The 24834-nt window shown below is 35.4% G+C and overlaps 1 protein-coding gene across 1 annotated transcript in view; it reads right to left on the reverse strand.

Moving 5' to 3' along the window:
• The window catches only part of XPNPEP2 (X-prolyl aminopeptidase 2), a 127769-nt gene that overhangs the window by 48285 nt on the left and 54650 nt on the right, over positions 1-24834 (reverse strand). The window contains exons 5-9 of the mRNA XM_053692061.1: positions 22672-22776; positions 20742-20828; positions 5654-5800; positions 2468-2569; positions 799-880 (exon numbers count right to left, since the gene is read on the reverse strand). Of these exons, the coding sequence (XP_053548036.1) occupies positions 799-880; positions 2468-2569; positions 5654-5800; positions 20742-20828; positions 22672-22776 (523 nt within the window). The remainder of the gene's footprint in view (positions 1-798; positions 881-2467; positions 2570-5653; positions 5801-20741; positions 20829-22671; positions 22777-24834) is intronic.

The raw sequence follows: 24834 nt of genomic DNA on the forward strand, positions 1-24834 counted from the left end.
TTGCTTCTTAACTCCTGTTTCCGGCAAGCCTGAATGATCGCGCGGAAACAGGGAGAATTGGCCCCATTCAGGCCATCATAAATCGGCCCCACAATCTTTGCTTTAATTATAACATTAGAAATAACATTTAAACCTTAATGTTCCTTTAAGACAATGGGGGATATTTATCAAAGGTATGTCGGACCTGATCCGACAGTGCGGATCAGGTCCGACATACCTCGCTGAATGCGGAGAGCAATACGCTCTCCATATTCAGCATTGCACCAGCAGCTCTTGTGAGCTGCTGGTGCAACACTGCCCCCTGCAGATTCGCAGCCAATCGGCCGCCAGCAGGGGGGTGTCAATCAACCCGATAGTACTCGAGCAGGCGGATAGGGTTATGGAGCAGCGGTCTTTAGACCGCTGTTTCATAACTGCAGTTTCTGGCGAGCCTGCAGGCTCGCCAAAAACACGGGCCCTCAAGCTCCATTCAGAGCTTGATAGATAGGCCCCACTGTGTTATCTTATGAAACTGGATCAGCAAAAGAGTGATAACTCAGCAAGAGAAAATAAAATCAAAACTAATAGTTCTTACACAGTAATAGTTAGTAAATCTAGTATACTATGAAGTCAACCTGCAGATACTTTAGAAATAAATAGTAATAAAATAAACAAATAATCTTAGTAATACTAAAGTATTGCATATAAATTACATGCAGAAGAGTTGACAGAACGTAAATAATCCTATACACAAAGTATGTTTACAGCTTTCTATGGAGAATTGTATCCCATGCTGGCTATGGTTAAATTATACTGTACCTAATAGAGTCCAAGGTCAACAAGGTGTATGAGTAGAAAAATGGGTTATATGGAATATCTTGCCCACGAAGGTTGAAAAGCCCTAAGAAAACAGAACATAGTATGAAAACTCAGATACTGGGGACTTAAAAAGACATAGATAAAATAAAGCTTCATGATTCAAAAACAGCGTGAAATTAAAAAAAAACCAAAAAAAAAAAAACCTTTACAATTTACTTTATTGTCTAATGTACCTGTTTCTCTTGCCATCCTTTGTTTTAACATAGCACCTTTCAATGACAGAATAACTAGATAGGCATGATGGTGTCAAGCACTATATGGAAGTGAGGATTGCAACTATATATGACATTGTTACAAACTTTGTTGCAAACACTGATGCTATATATTGCTCAAGACACATACACACTCCGGACTGGAGTCTACCTGGTTATACTATTGTGAAAAAGAGCAATGCTTCAACACAGGATACCAAGATAAACAGGTACAACTTAGGAAGATGTGTAGCAAGTTTTTACAATGTTTTTTTTTTAAAGACATATCTAATGGTTTGGGGTAACAAGTCAACATTGATTTTCAGCAGTTTTGAGTTTTAATACATTTGTTTTAAGATTAAAATTAAATTTGATTTATGGATAGGTGCAAAGATCTATATTTATTTTGACACTTTTATTATTGTTTTCCAGTTTGTAAGGGATAATGCATAAATGTACTGTCTCTTTGTGGTTAGGAGGTGAAAAAAGAAGGTTGCATATTGTGCACTGTGCTTAAAGGGACATAAAGCTTATTATAAGTTAAATCATCCCTGATTAATTTGTCTAGGATAGCTGACAAGCCCTTTTTTGCTACAATTTGCTAAACAATTTGCCCTTCAACCTCTCTATGGAGCATTGGAAAAATAAAAATGTTATTGTTCCATCAATGTTAAAGGGACACTGAACCCAATTTTTTTCTTTTGTGATTCAGATAGAGCATGCAATTTTAAGAAACTTTCTAATTTACTCCTATTATCAATGTTTCTTCGTTCTCTTGCTATCTTTATATGAAAAAGAAGGCATCTAAGCTTTTTTTCTTGGTTCAGAACGATGGACAGCAGTTTTTGATTGGTGGATGAATTTATCCACCAATCAGCAAGGACAACCTAGGTTGTTCACCAAAAATGGGCCGGCATCTAAACTTACATTCTTGCATTTCAAATAAAGATACCAAGAGAATAAAGAACATTTGCTAATAGGAGTAAATTAGAAAGTTGCTTAAAATGTCATGCTCTATCTGAATCACAAAATAATTTTTTTGGGTTCAGTGTCCCTTTAAGCAAATTTACCTTTTTAGGGGTGTTAAAGACATAAGGGTCAGTCATAATCCCTGTAAAAAACATATCTAAACACCATAAAAGTCTATTGAGATTTTCGATATATTTTAAATTATTTAAAGATAAATACATTGATACATTTTTCTACAGGATTGTGATCGACCCCATAGTTATCAAAGGCCAATAATCCAAAAATGATGTGCACTTATGAATTAGAACATGTAATTTTGTTTATTAGAATAAAGCAATTTTGAATGGGTTTGTTTTTTGGTAACTTTCTATTGATAGCTTTATGGTAACACGTTTCACTATAGTTGGAGTCATGTGATACATCATGTAAATGGGTTGCTTGTGAATTACATGCTGTTTCTTCCAGAGCAGACAGTAGCACTGCAGTGGGCTTCTGGGTGTGCGCTCTCATCTGGGAGCGGACTGTGGAAATCTTCTCTTGCCAGGTGCTTCCTAAAATAGGTAACAAATTAGATAAATACATTTAAACAAGGCTGTAACTGCCACAGATACTACAGGAGTTCCTAACCTAGGAAATTCTTACCTCTTGTATTGGGACTGGATTTTTGAATAATTAAAAAAAAAATCTTAGATTAGATTATTGACTATATCAATGTGAAACAAGATCATTTGAAAATTAAAATACAAGCCAAGAACAGTAATATAGTTCATTATATAAAGACCAGGATATTAAATTGGCACATACAGGTTAAAAACAGAATTGGCTATATTCTTGACACAACTTTTCTTCTTGTTGAAGATGTACATTTTGTGCCAGTTGTATACCTTATATTTAGCTGCATAACATTTAGCTTTGTGTTGTGACTGCCTATGGTTTCAAAGACTGTAGCTGAAGGTGTCACCCAGGAATAGTGCTGCTAGCAGCGGCTTAACTACAGGGGCCTCAGAGGTCTCAGTTAACACCGCCCCACATATTTAGAAGGCTCATCTGACCCTATAATGAATAGTGGTATTGCTACATGGGGGCATATAGAGGTCAAGGGGCCAATTTATCAAGGTTCGGGCAGACATGATCCGCAGTAGCATCGATAAATGAAGACAGCAAATGCATTTCGTATGAAATGCTTTTGCAATGCCGCCCCCTGTACATTCGCAGCCAATCGGCCACTAACAGGGGGTATCAATCATCCCGATTGTATCCGATCAGGATGATTGCTATCCGCCACCTCAGAGGTGGCGGATGAGTTAAGGAGCAGCGGTCTTACGACCCCTGCTTAATTTTTTTTTCCAGCGAGCCTGAAGCCTCCCGTGGAAACTGCTGCACTCACAGCATGATAAGTCGCCCCCCATGTCTCCACCTCCATTATGTCTGGTCAAGTCTACCCCCTTGTAAAACAGGGCACACTGTTTATGGAAAGTGTAATGATTTGTCTTTACAATATTGTGCCAGGATTTCCAAGATGGCCAACACATTGTTGCTTTACAGAAAAACCTTCCACCATTTTTGTTTAAATAGGCTGTACAGTTGCATATTGTCTGGCACAGATTATCCAAAGAGGAAGGACAGCACACAGTCACAGAGAAGCAGTTATTTTCTTCCTATGTGGCTGCCGGCTCAGCTTCTGCTTATTTCAAACAGCCAGAAATGGCGCTGATGAAATGGTCTCTCCAGCCTTACATTCCTGGCTGCTTGTGAAAAGAATCTATGTATTGAGGTGACAGGCCAAAATGAGATGTCTACCTTAATTAATTCTCATTGTAGTAATCTGTAAAAGTTTTAAGTAACGGATATTATGAATTATTGTTTATACAACATTTTCACTGTTGACCTTATGGTATTATATTATTGGGAAATAATGGTGAAATGTCTCCATAATGAGGAAGCAGGAACTTCCAAAAGTGCAGCGGGCTCAGGAATGCAGAGGGAACTAACTAGAGGAAGGTGATATATATGGCAAGTAGGGTGCGATTTAGGTTGAAGTTTTTATTATGAGAAAATGATACAGTGGGGCATATGTATCAAGCTCCGAATGGAGCTTGATGCCCTGTGTTTCTGGTGAGCCTGCAGGCTCGCCAGAAACAGCAGTTATGAAGCAGCGGTCACAAAGACCGCTGCTCCATAACCTGTCCTCCTGCTCTGAGCAGGCGGACAGACATCGCCGGAAATCAACCCGATCGAGTACGATCGGGTTGATTGACACCTCCCTGCTGGCGGCCTATTGGCCGCGAGTCTGCGGGGGGCGGCGTTGCACCAGCAGCTCTTGTGAGCTGCTGGTGCAATGCTGAATATGGCGAACGTATTGCTCGCCGTATTCAGCGATGTCTGTCAGACCTGATCCGCACTGTCGGATCAGGTCCAACAGACATTGATAACTAGAGGCCTATGAGGCCTATTTATCAAAGGTCTTGCAGACCTGATCCGACAGTGCGGATCAGGTCTGCAAGACCTCGCTGAATGCGGAGAGCAATACGCTCTCCGTATTCAGCATTGCACCAGCAGCTCACAAGAGTTGCTGGTGCAACGCTGCCCCCTGCAGACTTGTGACCAATCGGCCGCCAACAGGGGGTGTCAATCAACCCGATCGTACTCGATCAGGTTGAATTCCGGCGATGTCTGTCCACCTGCTCAGAGCAAGCGGACAGGGTTATGGAGCAGTGGTCTTTAGACCGCTGCTTCATAACTGCTGTTTCTAGCGAGCTTGCAGGCTCGCCAGAAACACGGGGCCTCAAGCTCCATTTGGAGCTTGATAGATAGGCCCCTATGTATGATACAATTCAAGTTTTTTATATTTTTTTCAAGTTTGAGATTTTTTTTTAAATATTTTTGTTTATGTATATTATAAGGTAAAATTTATTTTAATTTGTTAGCCCTGGTTATTGGTAATAAGCAGGAAGTGAGGATAACTGTTATATATGACCGATATATACTCTATTTCATGTGCAAACTCTAAGTGAAGATTACCATTACTGAGGTTTTATATAGTTGTGGAGGGTGACTAATATTACTGTGGAGTTGTGTCACCAATCACTTTGCATAATCTATACAGCTTTCTAAGTTACTGCACAGAATGTCAACAGCACATGAAGCATGTGGAAAATGATATGTAACGCTGAATTGGAGGTAGGTTTAGCAGCCATCCAGGTTTCTGTTAAACAGTTCTAGAATCTAGAGGCTTCTTAAACGAGAGATAAAGGGATGCACTGATTCTCTACTTTGCTGGTGAAAGAGACCATTAGATGCTCATATCAAGCAAAAGATAGAAAGTATTTGGGGAGAGTAGGAAAGAGACAATATAGTGAAGTTGGGGTACGGAGTGAGTTACACAAATAAGGCCAACTATGGTTTTACATACGTTTTCAAACAGGTATCACAAGGAAAAAACAGGTTGACATTCTTGTAGATCAAGTATTTTATGAAAAGTCATTAGAAATTAGTTATCTCCAATTCAGATAACATTGTATAACTATTTATTATTGTTCTTCATTACCATGTGCACACAGAGCAACAATTAAAACTAAAAAATCAACATTTTGTTAGAATACTAAAGCAGCAATGCTATAATATGAGTATATTACCTACAAACTCGTTGCATAGGAAATAAATTGGATAATTTGGCAAAGAAGGACGCTCTCCTCCCCATATTAGGTCCACCAGGTTGTCTGGTATAGAATGCAGTATTATTCCAGTATCTCCCACTAACTTGGATACATCTGTCCAGTCAGCTGTAAAATAAACATATGTAAACTTGTAAGCAAATTTATTACATGGTACCGTTGTTATCCAAGTCCTCTGAGAGAAATTAATGTGCAGACTTCACAGGGAAATAACTGAATTTTCTAAGAAAGAGGGTAGAATCTGGAAGTCTCAGAGCAATGAGAGCAGCTTCCCTAAGGATCTAATGAAGCTGTGTGGGATACAGAATCTCATGGAAAAATTGAGGTTAATTAGGGGAGCAGTCAGCACTGATATAAATTCTTAGTTTTGCATCAAATACAAATTAAACTGAAATGTTTCCACTGCAGTTTAACTTGCATCTGGCTCTAGTTTAGCATACATTACTTTTCATTCAGTTAAATAGGTGTATTATGAATAAACTTCATCTACACATAGCAGGTAATAAAAACCAGTGAGTTTGCAGGAGTAACATGCTTAGAGAATATAATGAATACTTCATACACATCCAAGGAACTACCTGTCCAATCCACTGTCTGAAACTGTGAAGCTTATTTCATATGTATTCCTATTTTGTTAAAGTAACATTCAAAGTGAAATCAGAATTTGCAAAATCACATTCCTAAATACACTGTAGCATACAAATTCTAAGTTAATTGAAACTCAAAACAGAAAGCGCAAGGCTTATATGTTATTTAAAAAAAAAAAATTCATTAAAGAGACAAGAAACCCCAAAATTTTCTTTCATGATTCGGATAGAACATACGATATTAAATAACTTTCCATTTTACTTCTTTTGTGCTTCATTCTCTTGCTATCCTTTGTTGAAGATAAGACATAAGATATGCGCATATTTTTCTTCGACAAGGAATACCAATAGAATGAAGCACATTTGAAAATAAAAGTGAATTAAAAAGTGTCTTAAAATAACATGCTCTATCTGAATCATGCAAGTTTACTTTTGACTTTCCTATCCCTTTAAGTCTAAAGTACATTGAAATACAAAGCACAAAGTGTAAATGCAATAAAAACTCTCATGTCATGTAGTACTATATAGTACTGTGATGGTCTCTCCTTCACATCCAAAAATGCAGAGAATGCCACTTACAGCCTGATGATCTAAAGCTATCTGCTCTGCAAGATTATTTTAGCAATCTTATTAGTACTGTAAGTACCTCAAAATAATTTTAGGAAGGCAAATTTTAACTTGAAAACTATATCTAGCTATGCAGGTTTTAGGATGTGAAGAAAAGGCACATATGTTGCAATATAATACTAAAAAATATCCCCAATAATTTTGCATGATTACTCTCCATGCTGGCGAGTTTTTGATCTCATCAGGCCTGAGAGGTAACAAAATGTGCCTTTCAAAAATCCCTTGAGGAATCTCGCAGTGCTGGAGGATCAATTTTGATAAGCTCACCAGAGTGGAACGTTTTGGAGAATTGGGTCCTTACTGTTTATTTTATCACTACAATCTTTTGCACTATCATTTTGCAACTTACATCAGATAATGCCAAACAATATAATTTTGTTTAGATCAGATGATATAAAATGAAAGTGCTCTATACCAAAGTCTGTACCCTTATGACGTTGTGCTTAAAGGGACAGTCAAGTCCAAAAAAAAACTTTGATGTTTCAAATAGGGCATGTATTTTTAAACAACTTTCCAATTTACTTTTATCACCAATTTTGCTTTGTTCTTTTGGTATTCTTAGTTGAAAGCTAAACCTAGGAGGTTCATATGCTAATTTATTAGACCTTGAAGGCCGCCTCTGATTGGCTAAAATGCAAGTCTGTCAAAAGAACTGAAATAAGGGGACAGTCTGCTGAGGCTTAGATACAAGGTAATTACAAAGGTAAAACGAGTATTATTATAACTGTGTTGGTTATGCAAAACTGGGGAATTGGTAATTAAGGGATTATCTATCTTTTAAAACAACAACAATTCTGGTTTTGACTGTCCCTTTAAGGAAATTAAGCTGATCATTATCTTACTGACAGGTGGGTGGCATCATGATGGTAGTGTTTACGGTTAAAATTTAGTGCCAGAGTTAGGTTAGGGCTATCCCCTTGCAGGCAGCATTCTGTAGTTTGCTGGGCATGTAAAAATAAAAATATGTATTTTTGGTAAATAGTAATCACAGAGGTAAAAAGTATATTAATATAACTGTGTTAGTTATGCAAAACCAGTGAATGGGTAATAAAGGGATTATCTATCTTTTTATACAATAACAATTTTGGAGTAGACTTTTCCTTTAAAGCTTTGGTTCGTCTAGCAGTTTACTGAATTCAGTTTATAAGATTTCTGCTACCCCCTGCTGTACATTGTAAACAATATCCTAGAGTTCCATTACATATAAATAAGTTTAGTTAAAGGGACACTGAACCCAAATGTTTTCTTTCATGATTCAGATAGAGCATGCAATTTTAAGCAACTTTCTAATTTGCTCGTATTATCAAATTTCCTTCATTCTCTTGTTATCTTTATTTGAACAGCAAGAATGTAAGTTTAGATGCCGGCCATTTTTTGGTGAACAACCTGAGTTGTTCTTGCTGATTGGTGGATAAATTCTTCCTCCAAGCCCGCAGAATTCTAATCAGCCAATCGGAATAAAGGTTGAAAAAATCCTACATTTATTAGAGTTGCGGTGGGCTCTGGGAGCGGCGGTTTAGGGGTTAATAACTTTATTTAGTTGCGGCGGGGTCCGGGAGCGACGGAATAGGGGTTAATACATTTATTTAGTGGTGGTGGGCTCCGGGAGCAGCGGGATATGTGTTAAACATTTTAGTATAGTGGCGGTGCTTAGTGACAGTATACAAATAAAGCTGGGAAAAAGCTGAATAGCAGCGAGATCGATGACTGTTAGTTAACAACAGTCCGCTGCACATCGCCCCGTACTTGGTGCGCGGCTTTTTGACAGCTTTTTTGTTCAATATGGAGAGTGTAATCAGGACCGCGGCAGCGATCTTAGGCGATTTCAGGCGAGCGTATTGTGCCGGTGAATGCAGCACAGTTGATGGCTTGATAAATAGGCCTCTGTGTCTGCTACTCAGCCTTCTAATAAACCTAAAAGGTCTTTTAAAACTTTTCATAATAATAATACTGATGAATTTTGTAATGATCGACAACATACTGATATATCCACCTCTGATGAGGATCTCTCTGACTCAGAAGATCCTACTTCAGACATTGACATTGATAAATCAACTTATCTTTTTAAGATTGAGTATATTCGTTCTTTGTTGAAAGAAGTGTTGGTTATTTTAGATATTGAGGAGTCTGGACAAATCCAGTAAACTTTTAAATTCTGTCTATAAACCTCCTGTGAATACTCCTGAGGTTTTCCCTGTTCCTGATGCTATTTCTGATGTGATTGTTAAGCAATGGTCTAAGCCTGATACTTCTTTTGTTCCTTCTTCGAGGTTTAAAAGGTTGTATCCTTTGCCAAGCGTACTACTATTCTTATGGAAGATAGTACTTCTTTTAAGGATCCCTTAGATAGGAAAATTGAATCTTATCCTGATTTGTATAGCATTGCTCGTTTGCTTCAACATGCTAATCATTTTATCTGTGATGCTATTTTTCATATCATCAAGACTGATGTTAAATCTATGTCTTTGGCTATTTTAGCTAGAAGAGCTTTATGACTAAAATCATGGAATGCTGATATGGTATCTAAATCTAGGTTACTATCTCTATCATTCCAGGGTAATAATTTATTTGGTTCTCAGTTGGATTCTATTATTTCCATCATTACTAGGGGGAAGGGAGTTTTTTGCCCTAAGATAAGAAATCTAATGGTAAATCTAAAGCTTCTAATCGGTTTCGTTCCTTTAGTCAGAATAGAGAACAGAAAACCACTCCTTCCCCTAAAGACTCTAGCTACATTTGGAAGCCATCTTCGAGTTGGAATAAATTCAAGTCTTATAAGAAACCAAAGCCAGCCCCCAAGTCTACATGAAGGTGCGGCCCTCAATCCAGTTCTACTGGTGGGGGGCAGACTGAAATTATTTCAAAACATTTGGGCAGATTCCATTCAGAATCATTGGATTCAGAACATTGTCTCTCAGGGGTATCGAATAGGTTTCAGAATAAGACCTCCTATGAGAAGATTCTTTCTCTCTCACGTTCCAACAAATCCTGTGAAAGCTCAAGCCTTTCTGAAGTGTGTTTCAGATCTGGAGCTTTTAGGGGTAATTGTACCAGTTCCACTTCAGGAACAGGGTCTGGGTTTTATTCAAATCTATTCATTGTCCCAAAGAAGGAAAATTCATTCAGACCAGTTCTGGACCTGCAGTTTTTGAATCATTTTGTAAGGGTCCCAACTTTCAAGATGGTGACTATAAGGACAATTCTATCTTTTGTTTAGCAAGGTCATTACATGTCAACAATAGTTTTACAGGATGCATAGCTTCACATTCCGATTCATCCAGACCACTATCGGTTTCTGAGAATCTCTTTTCTAGACAAGCATTACCAATTTGCCGCTCTTCCATTTGGCCTAACGACAGCTACAAGAATCTTTTCGAAGGTTCTCGATGCCCTTCTATCTGTAGTCAGATAGCAGGATATTGCAGTGTTTCCTTATTTGGACGATATCTTGGTACTGGCTCAATCTTTTTATTTAGCAGAATCTCACACAAATCAACTAGTGTTGTTTCTTCAAAGACATGGTTGGAGGATCAATTTACCAAAGAGTTTCTTGATTCCTCAGACAAGGGTCACCTTTTTAGGTTTCCAGATAGATTCAGTGTCTATGACTCTGTCTTTAACAGACAAGAGACATTTGAAGTTGGTTTCAACCTGTCTAAACCTTCAGTCTTGATCATTCCCTTCAGTGGCTATGTGCATGGAAGTTTTAGGTCTCATGACTGCAGCATCTGACGCGATCCCTTTGCTTGTTTTCATATGAGACCTCTGCAGATTTGTATGCTGAACCAATGGTGCAGGGATTATACTTGGATATCACAATTGATATTCTTAAATCCCAACACTCAACTCTCCCTGACTTGGTGGTTAGACCTTCATCATATTGTTCAAGGGGCCTCTTTTGTTCATCCTTCCTGGACTGTAGTCTCTACAGATGCAAGTCTTTTAGGTTGGGGAACTGTCTGGGGGTCTCTGACAGCACAAGGGGTTTGGAATCCTCAAGAGGCGAGGTTACCAATCAATATTTTAGAACTCTGTGCTATTTTTAGAGCTCTTCAGGCTTGGCCTCTATTAAAGAGAGAATCATTCATTCATTTTCAGACAGACAATGTCACAACTGTGGCATTTGTCAATCATCAGGGAGGGACTCGCAGTCCATTAACAATGAAAGAAGTATCATGGATACTTTCTTGGGCAGAATCCAACTCCTTTCTAATTTCTGTGATACATATCCCACGTGTATACAATTGGGAAGCGGATTATATCAGCCGTCAGACTTTACATCAGGGGGAGTGGTCTCTCCATTCAGATGTATTTTGTCAGATTGTTCAAATGTAGAGTTTTTCAGAAATAGATCTGATGGCTTCCCATCTAAACAAGAAACTTCCCAGGTACCTTTCCAGGTCCAGGGATCCTCAGGTGGAAATGGTGGATGCGTTAGCAGTTCCTTGGTTTTACCAACCTGCCTATATCTTTCTGCCTCTGGTTCTTCTTTCAAGGGTTATCTCCAAGATCATAATGGAGCAATCGCAAGTGTTTCTGATAGCACCAGCATGGCCTCACAGGTTTTGGTATGCAGATCTTGTCCATGTGTCCAGTTACCAACCTTGGCCACTTTCTTTAAGGCCAGACCTTCTATCTCAAGGGCCGTTTTTCCATCAGGATCTCAAATCGCTAAATTTGAAGGTATGGAAATTGAACGCTTAGTCATAGAGGTTTCTCTGACTCAGTGATTAATACTATGCTACAGGCTCGTAAGTCTGTTTCAAGGAAAATTTATTATTGGGTTTGGAAAACCTAAATTTCATGGTGTTCTCATAAAATCTCTTGGCATTCTTTTAGAATTCCTAGAATTTTGCAGTTTCTTCAGCATCGTTTGGATAAAAGTTTGTCTGCAAGTACTTTGAACAGACAAATCTCTGCTCTTTCTGTTTTATTTCAAAGAAAGATTGCTAAACTTCCTGATATTCACTGTTTTGTTCAGGCTTTGGATCATATGAAGCCTGTTATTAAATCAATCTCTCCTCCTTGGAGTCTTAATTTGGTTTTGAAGGCTTTGCAGGCTCCTCTATTTGAGGTTATGCATTCTTTGGATATTAAACTACTTTCTTGAAAAGTGTTGTTCCTTTTGGCTATCTCTTCAGCTAGAAGAGTTTCTGAATTATCTGCTTTATCTTGCGAGTTTCTTTTACTGATTTTTCATCAGGATAAAGCAGTTTTGCGGACTTCGTTTAAATTTCTTCCTAAGGTTATGAATTCTAATAACATTAGTAGGGAAATTGTTGTTCCTTCTTTGTGTCCTAATCCTAAGAATGCTCTTGAAAGATCTATACATTCTTTTGATGTTGTACGAGCTTTGAAATACTATGTTGAAGCTACTAAGGATTTCAGAAAGACTTCTAGTCTGTTTGTTGTTTTTTCTGGTTCCAGGAAAGGTCAGAAAGCCTTTGTCATTTCTTTGGCATCTTGGCTAAAGCTTTTGATTCACAATTTTTATATGGAGGGGTGGCAATCTCATTACAGCTCATTCTACTAGATCAGTTGCCACTTCTTGGGCTTTTAAGAATTAAGGTTCTGTGGATCAGATTTGCAAAGCAGCAACTTGGTCTTCTTTGCATATATTTACTAAATTCTACCATTTTGATGTATTTGCTTCTTCTGAAGCAGTCTTTGGTAGAAAAGTTGTTCAGGCAGCTGTCTCAATTTGATTCTTATGCTTATAATTTAATTTTTTTTTCTTGAGATTTATAAGAAAAATTTATTTTTGTTTGGATTTAATTTCTCAGCGGAAATAGCTGTTTTTATTTTATCCCTCCCTTTTTTAGTGACGCTTCTGTGGTCTTCCACATCTTTGGTATTTCTATCCCATACATAGCTCATGGACTCTTGCCAATTACAGGAATAAAAAAAATAATTTATGTAAGAACTTACCTGATAAATTATTTTCTTTCATATTGGCAAGAGTCCATGAGGTCCACCCTTTTTATGGGGGTTTTGATTTTTTGTATAAAAGCACAATTATATTTCCAGTTCCTCTTTGTGTATGCTTTTTTTACTCCTTTTTTTGTTATCACCTCACTACTTAGCTATTCGTTAAACTGAGTTGTGGGTGTGGTGGGAGGTGTATTTATAGGCATTTTGAGGTTTGGGAAACTTTGCCCCTCCTGATAGGAATGTATATCCCATACGTCACTAGCTCATGGACTCTTGCCAATATGAAAGAAATGAATTTATCAGGTAAGTTCTTACATAAAATATGTTTTTTTGTTTTATATATGCCTACTAAATTTAAGGGTTTACTAAATGGGTTGAGAATCACTTTTAGTAATATAATAGTCTCACGTTTATGTGAAAGATACCTATGTAACAGCATATTCTGGTATCTAATTATATATCCCAGGGCCTTTTTTAGGAAGTTATATGGTATCTTTCTTATGGACAATGGAGTCATTTGCATAGATTCTTACTTTTTGCGTTTATGGAAATATATGAATTGTTGATTCAATTCTTATCTATTTTTCTTGTTAAAGCTATGTGTATTGGATCACGATTAATATTTTGCACTATAGTTGCCTTACGTATGGGTAAAAAATGTCTTCACTATATTATTTTTTGGTATTTCAGAAAGAGACCCCATGTTTTTCTTGAGACATATTATAATATTTTGTTTGATATACACAATGGTTAATATATTCACTTGGAATGTGGGAGATATTCACTCCCCTATTAAAAGAAAGAAAATATTACACTATTTACAAAAACACAAGATAGATATAGCTTGTTTACAAGAGACACACTTGACACGTAAGGGGCAGGCTAAACTTAAAACATGGTGGGTTAATGAGTTTTTATTTCTCTTCATATAAAAATAACTCAAAAAGTGTGACAATTTTATTTGGTAAAAATATACAATATAAAATAATTAATTATATACAAGATAAACTAGGTAGATATATAATAGTCAAAGTCTTAATTAGGAAAGAAACGGTTGTGTTATGTAACATATATGGCCCTAACAAACAGAATCAAAGTTTTTAAGAAAATCTAAAGAAAACATTTTTAAGATATATAGATGGGCAAATAATTATAATGTGCGATTTTAATATAACCCCAAATCCCTTATTGGATAGGAGAGATGACCCACAAAATAAAACAAATAGAGGATATAGTTCCACTAGAGTTAAATAGGAGAAAGCCATTTTTAAGGCCCTACAGGAAACCTTTAATCTTGTAGACATCTGGTGGAGTAAAAAACCCAACAGAAATGGATTTCACCTGTATTTCTAGAAACAATAACGCTATATCCAGGCTAGATAACTTGTAATTGTCTGCAAAGCTATTAAATAGAATAAATAAAGTTCAAATTATAGATTTTACTTTTTCCGTTCACGCCCCAGTATTTATGAGAATAGATTTTCAACTTAATACATAGTAATAATAGGTTTTATTGCTCTGCCTATCTCAACAATTCAATTCAATTCAAACAATTTTTACAAAATAAATGGGAAGATTATCATATAAATAATAAATTTTACTTAAATAACAGTCAAATTTATTGGGAAGTGGCCAAGGCTACTTTAAAATCTGATATTATAACATATGTGATAAATTATAGAAAAGAGCAGAAAAAAATAGATCTAGACTTTTCAAAAAAAGTTGCATCAACATTTAGTAACTTTAAAAATAAACCAAATATTAAGAGCAAGGAAAGCTTTTTATTAGCTAAACATGAGATCGATAGTTTTCTAGAATGGAAAACAAAAGAAAAATTAAGACAGCTACATGCAAGATTCTTTCGTTGGGGAAAAAGATCAGGGAAGCTGTTAACTTCCTTAACAAAAAAACAGAGATCTAAGAATTATATAAATAATATTAATTATAAAGGGCTGAATACTCAAGAACTCAATAAAAAAGTTAAAGCTTTTGCAGATTTTTACCAAACTTTATATATAGCACAAAAAATGGAATACAAGATACTCATAGTTTTTTTGGGAAAATATTAACCTCCCCAAAATAAAAAAGAAACAAATAGATATGTTAAATCAACCTATTAATATAGAAGAGATAAAATAAATAATTAACGTGCTAATATAATTGTCATTCTAAAGCCAAATAAAGATCCGGCCTTACCGCAATCTTATAGGCCTATATCAATTATACATGTGGACTATAAGATTTTAATGAAAATATTATCATATAGATTGAAAATAATAATACCACATTTAATAACTGTGGATCAAACAGGATTTATTTTTGATAGATCTTCAGCTACAAATCTAAGGAAAATCTTATATGCTATAGAAAAATATGAAACTGGGGCTGGTGGAGAGGGGGCTGCTGATCTGCTGGAGGCCTTCCTGCTTTCTTTGGATGCAGAGAAGGCCTTCGATAGAATCGAGTGGCCCCATCTCTTCACCACCTTGGAGAACTTTGGCTGGGGGGGAGTCTTCTTGGAATTCGTAAAAAATATATATATCCGAAATCTAGGGTGTATGTTAAAATAAATGGACAGTACTCAGAGACTATTCAGCTACAACAGAGGACTCGTCAGTGTTGTCCCCTATCCCTGTTGTTATTTAATATTTCTTTAGAACCTTTGTTATTTATTTTGAACCAGATTATTCCAGGTATCAAAATTGAGAGATGTAAATTGAAATTGGTTGCTTATGATCTATTATTATTTATTACAGATCCTAAAGAACATTTGAACAATATCTTAAAAAATTATAGACCATTATAGCCAGTTTTCAGGATGTAAGATACATTTTATAAAATCTCAAATACTCTGGCTAAAAAGACCTCAAAAGATCTTGATCTCCCGTTTCAAGAAATCTCAAATCTTTATAAATTAAATGTGAAATTAGCTATATTAAAATTAAAAGAAAAAAATGAAAGCATGGGTAAATATACCATTATCATTATATGGTAAAATTCAATTAATAAAAATGAAGATACTTCCTAGTAGAAGATATGAGATTTATTTTATGGAATAATAAAAAAGCAAGAATTGACTTAAAAAATTTAAATTTAACATATACTAATGGGGGATTAGCACTCCCTAATATAGAATACTACAATATTGCAATATTAATGAATTATAGCTTTAATTGGCTTTGAGACAAAAAAGACATTAACACCTATGAAATTGATCAAGAGAGAATAGGAAATATTAGCTTGACTTATATGGTACATAGTAGAGCTACAGACTTACCTCACTATGTTAAATCTAGTTTATTATTTCATGATATAAACAGTGCTTGGTATAGTGGAAATAAAGAAACTAATACTAATTATATGATTTCAGGCTATTTACCATTCTGGGGTAACCCTAAGTTTACGTTAGCATTTCAATTTCCTTTTAATCAATGGTATAAAAAATGTTTAAATATATACATCAATGTTTTGAAAGTAAAAATAATAACATTAAACATTTAGAGAGATTGCTTCAAATCGACATATGATATTCCCTCTTCTCAGGAATTCCATTATTTTCAGGTATTGCATTATATTAATTCTATTAACAGAGTAAGTTTAGAAGCATGGGTGATCTCCAACTTTCAGGATCTTTGTAAATTGGCAGAGAAAAGGAAAATTAAATTATCAGATATTTATAAAGTCATAATACAGAAATCAGTAGATAGGGAAATGGGTAAATGTATTGATAAATGGAGCAAAGGGCAAGACAGAAATAAATAAACAAAAAATCTGCAACAGTTTTAAATTGGTAGAGAAAAACACTATCGCCTAGATTTAGAGTTCTGCGTTAGCCGTCAAAAGCAGCTTTAAGGGGTCCTAACGCTGCTTTTAGCCACCCGCTGGTATTTAGAGTCAGGCAGGAAAGGTTCTAACGCTCACTTTCAAGCCGCGACTTTTCCATACCGCAGACCCCCTTATGCCAATTGCGTATCCTATCTTTTCAATGGGATCTTCCTAACGCCGGTATTTAGAGTCTTGGTTCATAAATTCTTAACTACTGTGCTCTAAAGTACACTAACACCCATAAACTACCTATGTACCCTAAACCGAGGTCCCCCCACATCGCCGCCACTATAATAAATATTTTTAACCCCTAATCTGCCGACCGCACATCGCCGCCACCTACATTATCCCTCTGAACCCCTAATCTGCTGCCCCTAACATCGCCGACACCTACATAATATTTATTAACCCCTAATCTGCCCCCCCAACTTCGCCGCTACCTTACCTACACTTACTAACCCCTAATCTGCCGACCGGACCTCGCCACTACTCTAATAAATGTATTAACCCCTAAAGCTAAGTCTAACCCTAACCCTAACACCCCCCTAAATTAAATATAATTTTAATCTAACGAAATAAATTAAATCTTATTAACTAAAGTATTCCTATTTAAAACTAAATACTTACCTGTAAAATAAACCCTAATATAGCTACAATAAAACAAATAATTATATTGTAGCTATTTTAGGATTTATATTTATTTTACAGGCAACTTTGTATTTATTTTAACTAGGTACAATAGCTATTAAATAGTTATAATAACTATTAATAGCTACCTAGTTAAAATAATTACAAAATTACCTGTAAAATAAATCCAAACCTAAGTTACAATTAAACCTAACACTACACTATCAATCAATTAATTAAATAAATTACCTACAATTACATAAAATTAAATAAACTAAACTAAATTACAAAAACAAACAAACACTAAATTACAAAAAATAAAAAAGATTACAAGAATATTAGGCTAATTACACCTACTCTAAGCCCCCTAATAAAATAAAAAAGCCCCCCAAAATAATAAAGGTCCCTACCCTATTCTAAATTAAAAAGTAACCAGCTCTTTTACCAGCCCTTAAAATGGCTTTTTGCGGGGCATTAAGGAATTAAGGTAGGAAAAATCTGAAAAATCTGATTGGCTGATTAAATCAGCCAATCAGATTCAAGTTCAATCCGACTGTTCCGATCAGCCAATAGAATGCGAGCTCAATCTGATTGGCTGATTCAATCAGCCAATCAGATTTTTCCCACCTTAATTCCGATTGGCTGATAGAATCCTATCAGCCAATCGGAATTCGAGGGATGCCATCTTGGATGACGTCATTTAAAGGAACCTTCATTTGGCGAGTAGGCGTCGGTTGAAGAGGATGGATCCGCGTCGGCTGGAAGAAGATGGCTCCGCTCCGGATGGATGAAGATAGAAGATGCCACTTGGATGAAGATGTCTGCCGGTCCGGATGTCCTCTTCTGCCCGGATAGGATAAAGACTTCTGCCGGTCTGGATGTCCTCTTCTGCCCCATCAGATGAACACTTCGGCCCGGCTGGGTGAAGACGACTCAAGGTAGGGAGATCTTCAGGGGGGTAGTGTTAGGTTTATTTAAGGGGGGGTTTGGTTTAGAGTAGGGGTATGTGGGTGGTGGGTTTTAATGTTGGGGGGTTGTATTTTTTTTTACAGGCAAAAGAGCTGATTACTTTGGGACATGCCCCGCAAAAAGCCCTTTTAAGGGCTGGTAAAAGAGCTGGTTACTTTTTAATTTATAATAGGGTAGGGACCTTTATTATTTTGGGGGGCTTTTTATTTTATTAGGGGGCTTAGAGTAGGTGTAATTAGCCTAATATTCTTGTAATCTTTTTTTATTTTTTTGTAATTTAGTGGGGGTTTTTTTGTAATTTAGTTTAGATTATTTAATTGTATGTAATTGTAGGCAATTTATTTAATTAATTGATTGATAGTGTAGTGTTAGGTTTAATTGTAACTTAGGTTTAGATTTATTTTACAGGTAATTTTGTAATTATTTTAACTAGGTAGCTATTAAATAGTTAATAACTATTTAATAGCTATTGTACCTAGTTAAAATAAATACAAAGTTGCCTGTAAAATAAATATAAATCCTAAAATAGCTACAATATAATTATTCGTTATATTGTAGCTATATTAGGGTTTATTTTACAAGTAAGTATTTAGTTTTAAATAGGAATACTTTAGTTAATAAGATTTAATTTATTTTGTTAGATTAAAATTATATTTAATTTAGGGGGGTGTTAGGGTTAGGGTTAGACTTAGCTTTAGGGGTTAATACATTTATTAGAGTAGCGGCGAGGTCCGGTCGGCAGATTAGGGGTTAATACTTGAAGTTAGGTGGCGGCGACGTTGGGGGGGGCAGAATAGGGGTTAATACTATTTATTATATGGTTTGCGAGGCGGGAGTGCAGCGGTTTAGGGGTTAATAACTTTATTAGAGCAGCGGCGAGGTCCGGTCGGCAGATTAGGGGTTAATAAGTGTAGTTAGGTGGCGGCGATGTTGGGGGGGCAGATTAGGGGTTAATAAATATTATGTAGGTGTCGGCGATGTTAGGGGCAGCAGATTAAGGGTACATAGGTATAATGTAGGTTGCGGCGGTGTCCGGAGCGGCAGATTAGGGGTTAATAATATAATGCAGGTGTCAGCGATAGCAGGGGCAGAAGATTAGGGGTTAATAAGTGTAAGGTTAGGGGTGTTTAGACTCGGGGTTCATGTTAGGGTGTTAGGTGCAGACTTAGAAAGTGTTTCCCCATAGGAAACAATGGGACTGCGTTGGGAGCTTAACGCTGCTTTTTTGCAGGTGTTAGGTTTTTTTCATCCCAAACTGCCCCATTGTTTCCTATGGGGGAATCGTGCGCTTACAGGTTTTGCCAGCTTACCGCTACCGTAAGCAACATTGGTATTGAGGGTTGAAGTGGAGCTAAGTTAGGCTCAATGCACCCTTTTTTGAGCCTAACGCAGCCCCTCAGACAACTCTAAATACCAGCGTTGTCTTAAGGGTGCGTTGGGAAAAAAGCTGCGCTAGCTACGCGGGTCTTTACAGACAAAACTCTAAATCTAGCCGAAAATCTGCTGATTATAGAGAATCTCAATTTAGAATCATAAGTCAAGATTATCTTCTATTTAGGAGAGTCTCCAAATGGAGACAAGATGTTAAAAACTGCTGTCCTAAATGTTCAATAATAGATCAGATTTTCTTCATTACACCTGGGCTTGCCCTAAGATCTATCAATTCTGGGCTAAGACCTCGTATTTCTTATCAAAAATGTGTAATATAAAGATTGGCCTAGATTATCTGAATATAGTATTTCTAGATAAAATAGAATATGGAACGAACCTGAATAACTTAATCATTACTACAATAATATTGGCAAGAAAAAACAAGTTATGGATAGATAATAAACCCCCTACTATAAAACATCTTAAATATAATTTGACACATCAATTAATTCTAGAAAGATCCGATCTATATTATAATAAAGAAGGAAATAATAAAATGTTTAAAGAAAAATGGAAACGCTTTGTTAGAAGTCCCAGCTTTGTAAAGATCTTGATAAAAATTTGATCACATTCATTATGGGAGATAGCTAGATACTGACTACATGTCTCCATCTGTTTTTGTGGGGGGGTTTTTGTTTCTTATTTTTGAGCTTTCGCTTATTGTTGTTGGTTAATTTGTCTTTATGTTGTGCCTTACACTATTATGTGAGATATATAAATGAAATACAAGTGTGTAATGGATATATCTTTTTAGCATTAAAATAACTGTAAATTCTGACATATTTTTTCCAATAGAAAAAATAAAAAAAATTGTATTTTCTATTTTAATCATGAAAGATATTTTTTGAGTTTTATGTTTCTTTAAGTTATATTAAAAGTGAACAGAATATAGAGAATATACAATCTGATCACCTAATTGTAATACTATTAGAAAAAAATTATATCATAAAGGAAAAAGATGTATGACAACAAGACAACAATAATTTGAATTATTTATGTATTAATTAAAGAACATTGTATTGTTTAATATAATTCTTAAAAATGAAACCTACCAATGGAGAACAGGAAGGGATCAAAGCCAATTTTATCTCCCACATTTAATTCACCCAGAATCCAGTGTACAATTGCATTATTTGAAACTGTAGAGAAAAAAAAGGCAAAATAAAAGCTCATTATTATTCATAAAATAACTAAAAAGAACAATGCAAATTGTCACTAATAGGAAATAGTTATCTAAATTCAGAAGTGGTGGGGAATTGTTATGAAATGTAAATGCTTCTTAAAGATTGATTTTATTTCTTCTTGTAAAAATGGATATGTGTGTAGATTGTGTAAAGTCTGTGGTGTGCATTTTTAGTGTTTGTGTAAAGTTTGCGTCCAGTGTATTTATGTGTTAGTGTGTTTGTGTGTGCATAGTGTTTGTGTACTGTGCAGTGTGTGATCTGTCTAGTGTGTGGTCTAGTGTGTGTGTGAGAGAGAGTTTACTGTGTGTGTAATCTAGTATATGTACTCTGTATTTTTAGTATGACTTCAATTTATATGCTACAAGCCAATATATGGGACTATAAATTCTACATTTCTGTTAAATGTTTAGAATGCTAATTTTATTTTCCATAAAAAAGTAAAAGACCCTCTATTTTAAGAAAATCTGATCTCTAGTTAATTTTCTGAGTGCTAATTGCTACTGCAAGCTTGCGGTAGCAATAGCCAGCCACTTATAATGACTGGTTATTTAGCGCATGCCCGCAAACGGGCAAATTTGCTCATTTGCGGGCGCACCATAAATTAGAGCTCCACTTGTAATCTAGGCCTAAATAAATAATAGACAAAATGATATATCAAAAGCATAGATGAATTAGCCTGAGAATGATATGCATATATTTTTTTTAATTATAAAAGAAGTGTACATTTTTATTGTCCAAAAAGCAATGGTTTTTCTCCCTTGGTGTCATAAAATATGTTTGCTCCTAACCATTTCATATTAAAGCAATTGCTAGAGACTTCATATATCAAAAAATAAATTCTATGGTTGAGCCAACATAAAATACAAGGCATTGGGGCCGAATTATCACAGAAGTTACGTAGCAGCGGTCTAAAGACCGCTGCTCCATAACTTGTACGCCTGCTCTGAGGCCGCGGACAGAAATCAACCCGATCGAATACGATCCGGTTGATTGACACCCCCTGCTAGAGGCCAAATGGCAGCGAATCTACAGGGGGCAGCATTGCAATGATAAATGCCGACAGAGTATGATGTCGGCATTTATTGATGTGCTGCGGGCATGATAAGCTATATTGTATCATGTCCGCTCGCACTTTAATAAATATACCCCTATGTGTAAATTAATATATTTAGAAATAATATTTCTTCTTGGGAATTATCTGACACATACTCACCAAATTGTAGACCAATAGAAATATAGGTATTGTTGATCAATAGAAATGCACAATCTAAATCATTGCTCTGTGCAACATGAATGCAATCTATTTTAAATGACCTTAAAACAGTTTTATTTTATATAATTGTTTTTTATTTAAATTAATTTTATTTTTTATTTTATTTAAATTAATTTAATCAGCCAAAATATAAAGGACATGAAATCCAAACTTTTTTTCTATCATGATTCAGATAGAGCTTACAATGTCTAAAAAGTTTACAATTTGCTTCTATTGTCAAATTTACATTGATTTCACAGTATTGATTGTTGAAAAGAAGACCTAGGTAGGTAGTGTGTATGTGTGTTGTATAACATTTTTAAAAGCATTCTTGCAAAACTGCTACCATATAGTGCTCAAGGCACGTGGATGCTCCTGAGCTTACCTACCTGCTTTTTAACAAAGGATACTAAAAGTATAAAGTCAATTTGATAATAGAAGTATATGGGAAAGTCATGTAAAATTGTACATTCATCTGAGCTATGAAAAATGAGTTTTGAGTTTTATGTCCTTTTAATCTCTTTAATAAAGAAATGTTTGACTTACGTATCTTTTGCAACTCCCAATTACAGTCCATTTGTCTCTCTGCCTGAGTCCAGTATCTGCTGTCTGTGAACACAGCTGCTCTAGTGAGTGTGACCACAGCGGTGCCTGGTACCAAAAAAAACCTCTTGGTTAATGAAAGATAGAAACAGAAGGTTAACATTTTATTCTTTTAATGCATGGTTACAAGGTGACAAAAAACATTTGCAAGGGATTATTTTTCTTCCATTGGATTGTAGAGGAGTCTCTAAAATACTCATTAGCCTGTTATATTTCCAGGGTTAAACATAGTATTGCCATCTAAGAAAACCCCTCTCAGGGTGCTAATGGATTTCTGTTTGTTGTTCAGTTCTGTAATGCACATTGATGCATTCTTAAAGGGGTATGAAACCCATTTTTTTATTTCATTATTCAGATAGAGAATACAATTTTAAACAATATTTCAATTTACCTCTATTATCTAATTTGCGTCATTATCTTTAAATCCTTTGTTGAAGAAACAGCAATGCACATGGGTGAGCCAAAATGCGAGGCATATATGTGTAGCCATCAATCAGCAGCTTCTGTGCCTACCTAGGTGTGCTTTTCAACAAATAATACCAAGAAAATGAAGCAAACTAGATAATAGAAGATCTTTGGAATGTTGTTTAAAAGTGTATGTACTCTCTGAATCACAACAGAAAAAGCACTTCAGTTTTACTGTGCTTCTTAAAATCTTTATTAATGTTAATAAGACAAATGTTTGGTAGCTTTAGTGTGTCTCAAGCTCATATTATTACTGTGATATCTGATGTGAATATCTGTTGGTGACATGTTTTTTTTCTTGATCCTTTGATTCTTGTTCTGACATACAAGAGTAAGGTATGAAATTCTTGAGTAGGGATTAAGCTCTTCCCAAAATATATAGCTCTTCTTAGATATATGGTCAATATATATATATATATATATATATATATATATACAGGTGGTCCTCGTTTTACAACGGTTCAATTTACACTGTTTCAGAATAACAACCTTTTTTTCCAGTCATGTGACTGCTATTGAAAAGCTTTGAGAAGCAGTGCATTTATTAAAATAGCCAGTAGGTGGAGCTGTCCGCTTGTGTTGCAGCAAAGCCAAGCAAGCTGAAATTAATCAGTTTAACCAGACCTGAGCTATTGAGCAGATTCCTGTCTATAAATCAGTCCAGATTGGAATGCATAGAAAGAACTGTTTGCAGAAAAATGCAAGTGAAGTCTGTGTTGTGTGATTATTTTATTAGGTTTATAATGCTGTTTAGCAAATGTTTTTGATCATTTAACTTAGTTTAATTATATATTCTGTGTTGTGTGATTATTTTATTAGGTTTATAATGCTGTTTAGCTTTTAAAGTCTTCATTTCAAACTTTAAAAATAATGTATTAGGTGTTCCTTATGACAATTTTGAGAGGGGCCTGGAACCTATCTCCCTCACTTCCCATTGACTTACATTATAAACTGGATTTCAATTTACAACGGTTTCGATTTACAACCATTCCTTCTGGAACCTAACCCCGGTGTAAACTGAGGGCTTTATATATATATATATATATATATATATATATATATATATATATATATATATATATATACACACAGTATATATAACATTGTCTCTGGGCTTTTTTGTAGTGGTATAATTTTGATTCACTTTTAAAATATACAGGAAACACCACCATTAGCCATTCAAGGTATATATCACATATGTACATATTTAAACTTTTAGATCATTTCACATTTTACTAAAATAAAATAATACAAATAATCAACACATTCACCAAAGAACGTGCAGATGACACCCTTCACTAAATGAAAGATTAGGTACACCCAGACATATTGTAATAGTCAGCAGTGCACATTAATCACTATAGATTGTCCTCTTTGAACCACTTCTCATAATATCCTTATTCACCACCTCCAACATTATCTTCCTTTGGCAAATGAAGATGCATTAATTAAATATCTGTTCCCTATGCAGACAAGTAACATTGTCCTCAGGTAACCCCAGCTAATATAACAGATAACTTACTGAGAAAAGAGAATAACTATGGCTCGTGCATTTGTTTCATTACAAATGTGAATTTGTAACGAAAACAAGGATTTAATTTTGTTTTCACTAAACGAATATGCAAACAAATGCACCAACTA

The sequence above is a fragment of the Bombina bombina genome, chromosome 1 (assembly GCF_027579735.1).
Source record: "Bombina bombina isolate aBomBom1 chromosome 1, aBomBom1.pri, whole genome shotgun sequence".
Lineage (NCBI taxonomy): Eukaryota > Metazoa > Chordata > Amphibia > Anura > Bombinatoridae > Bombina > Bombina bombina.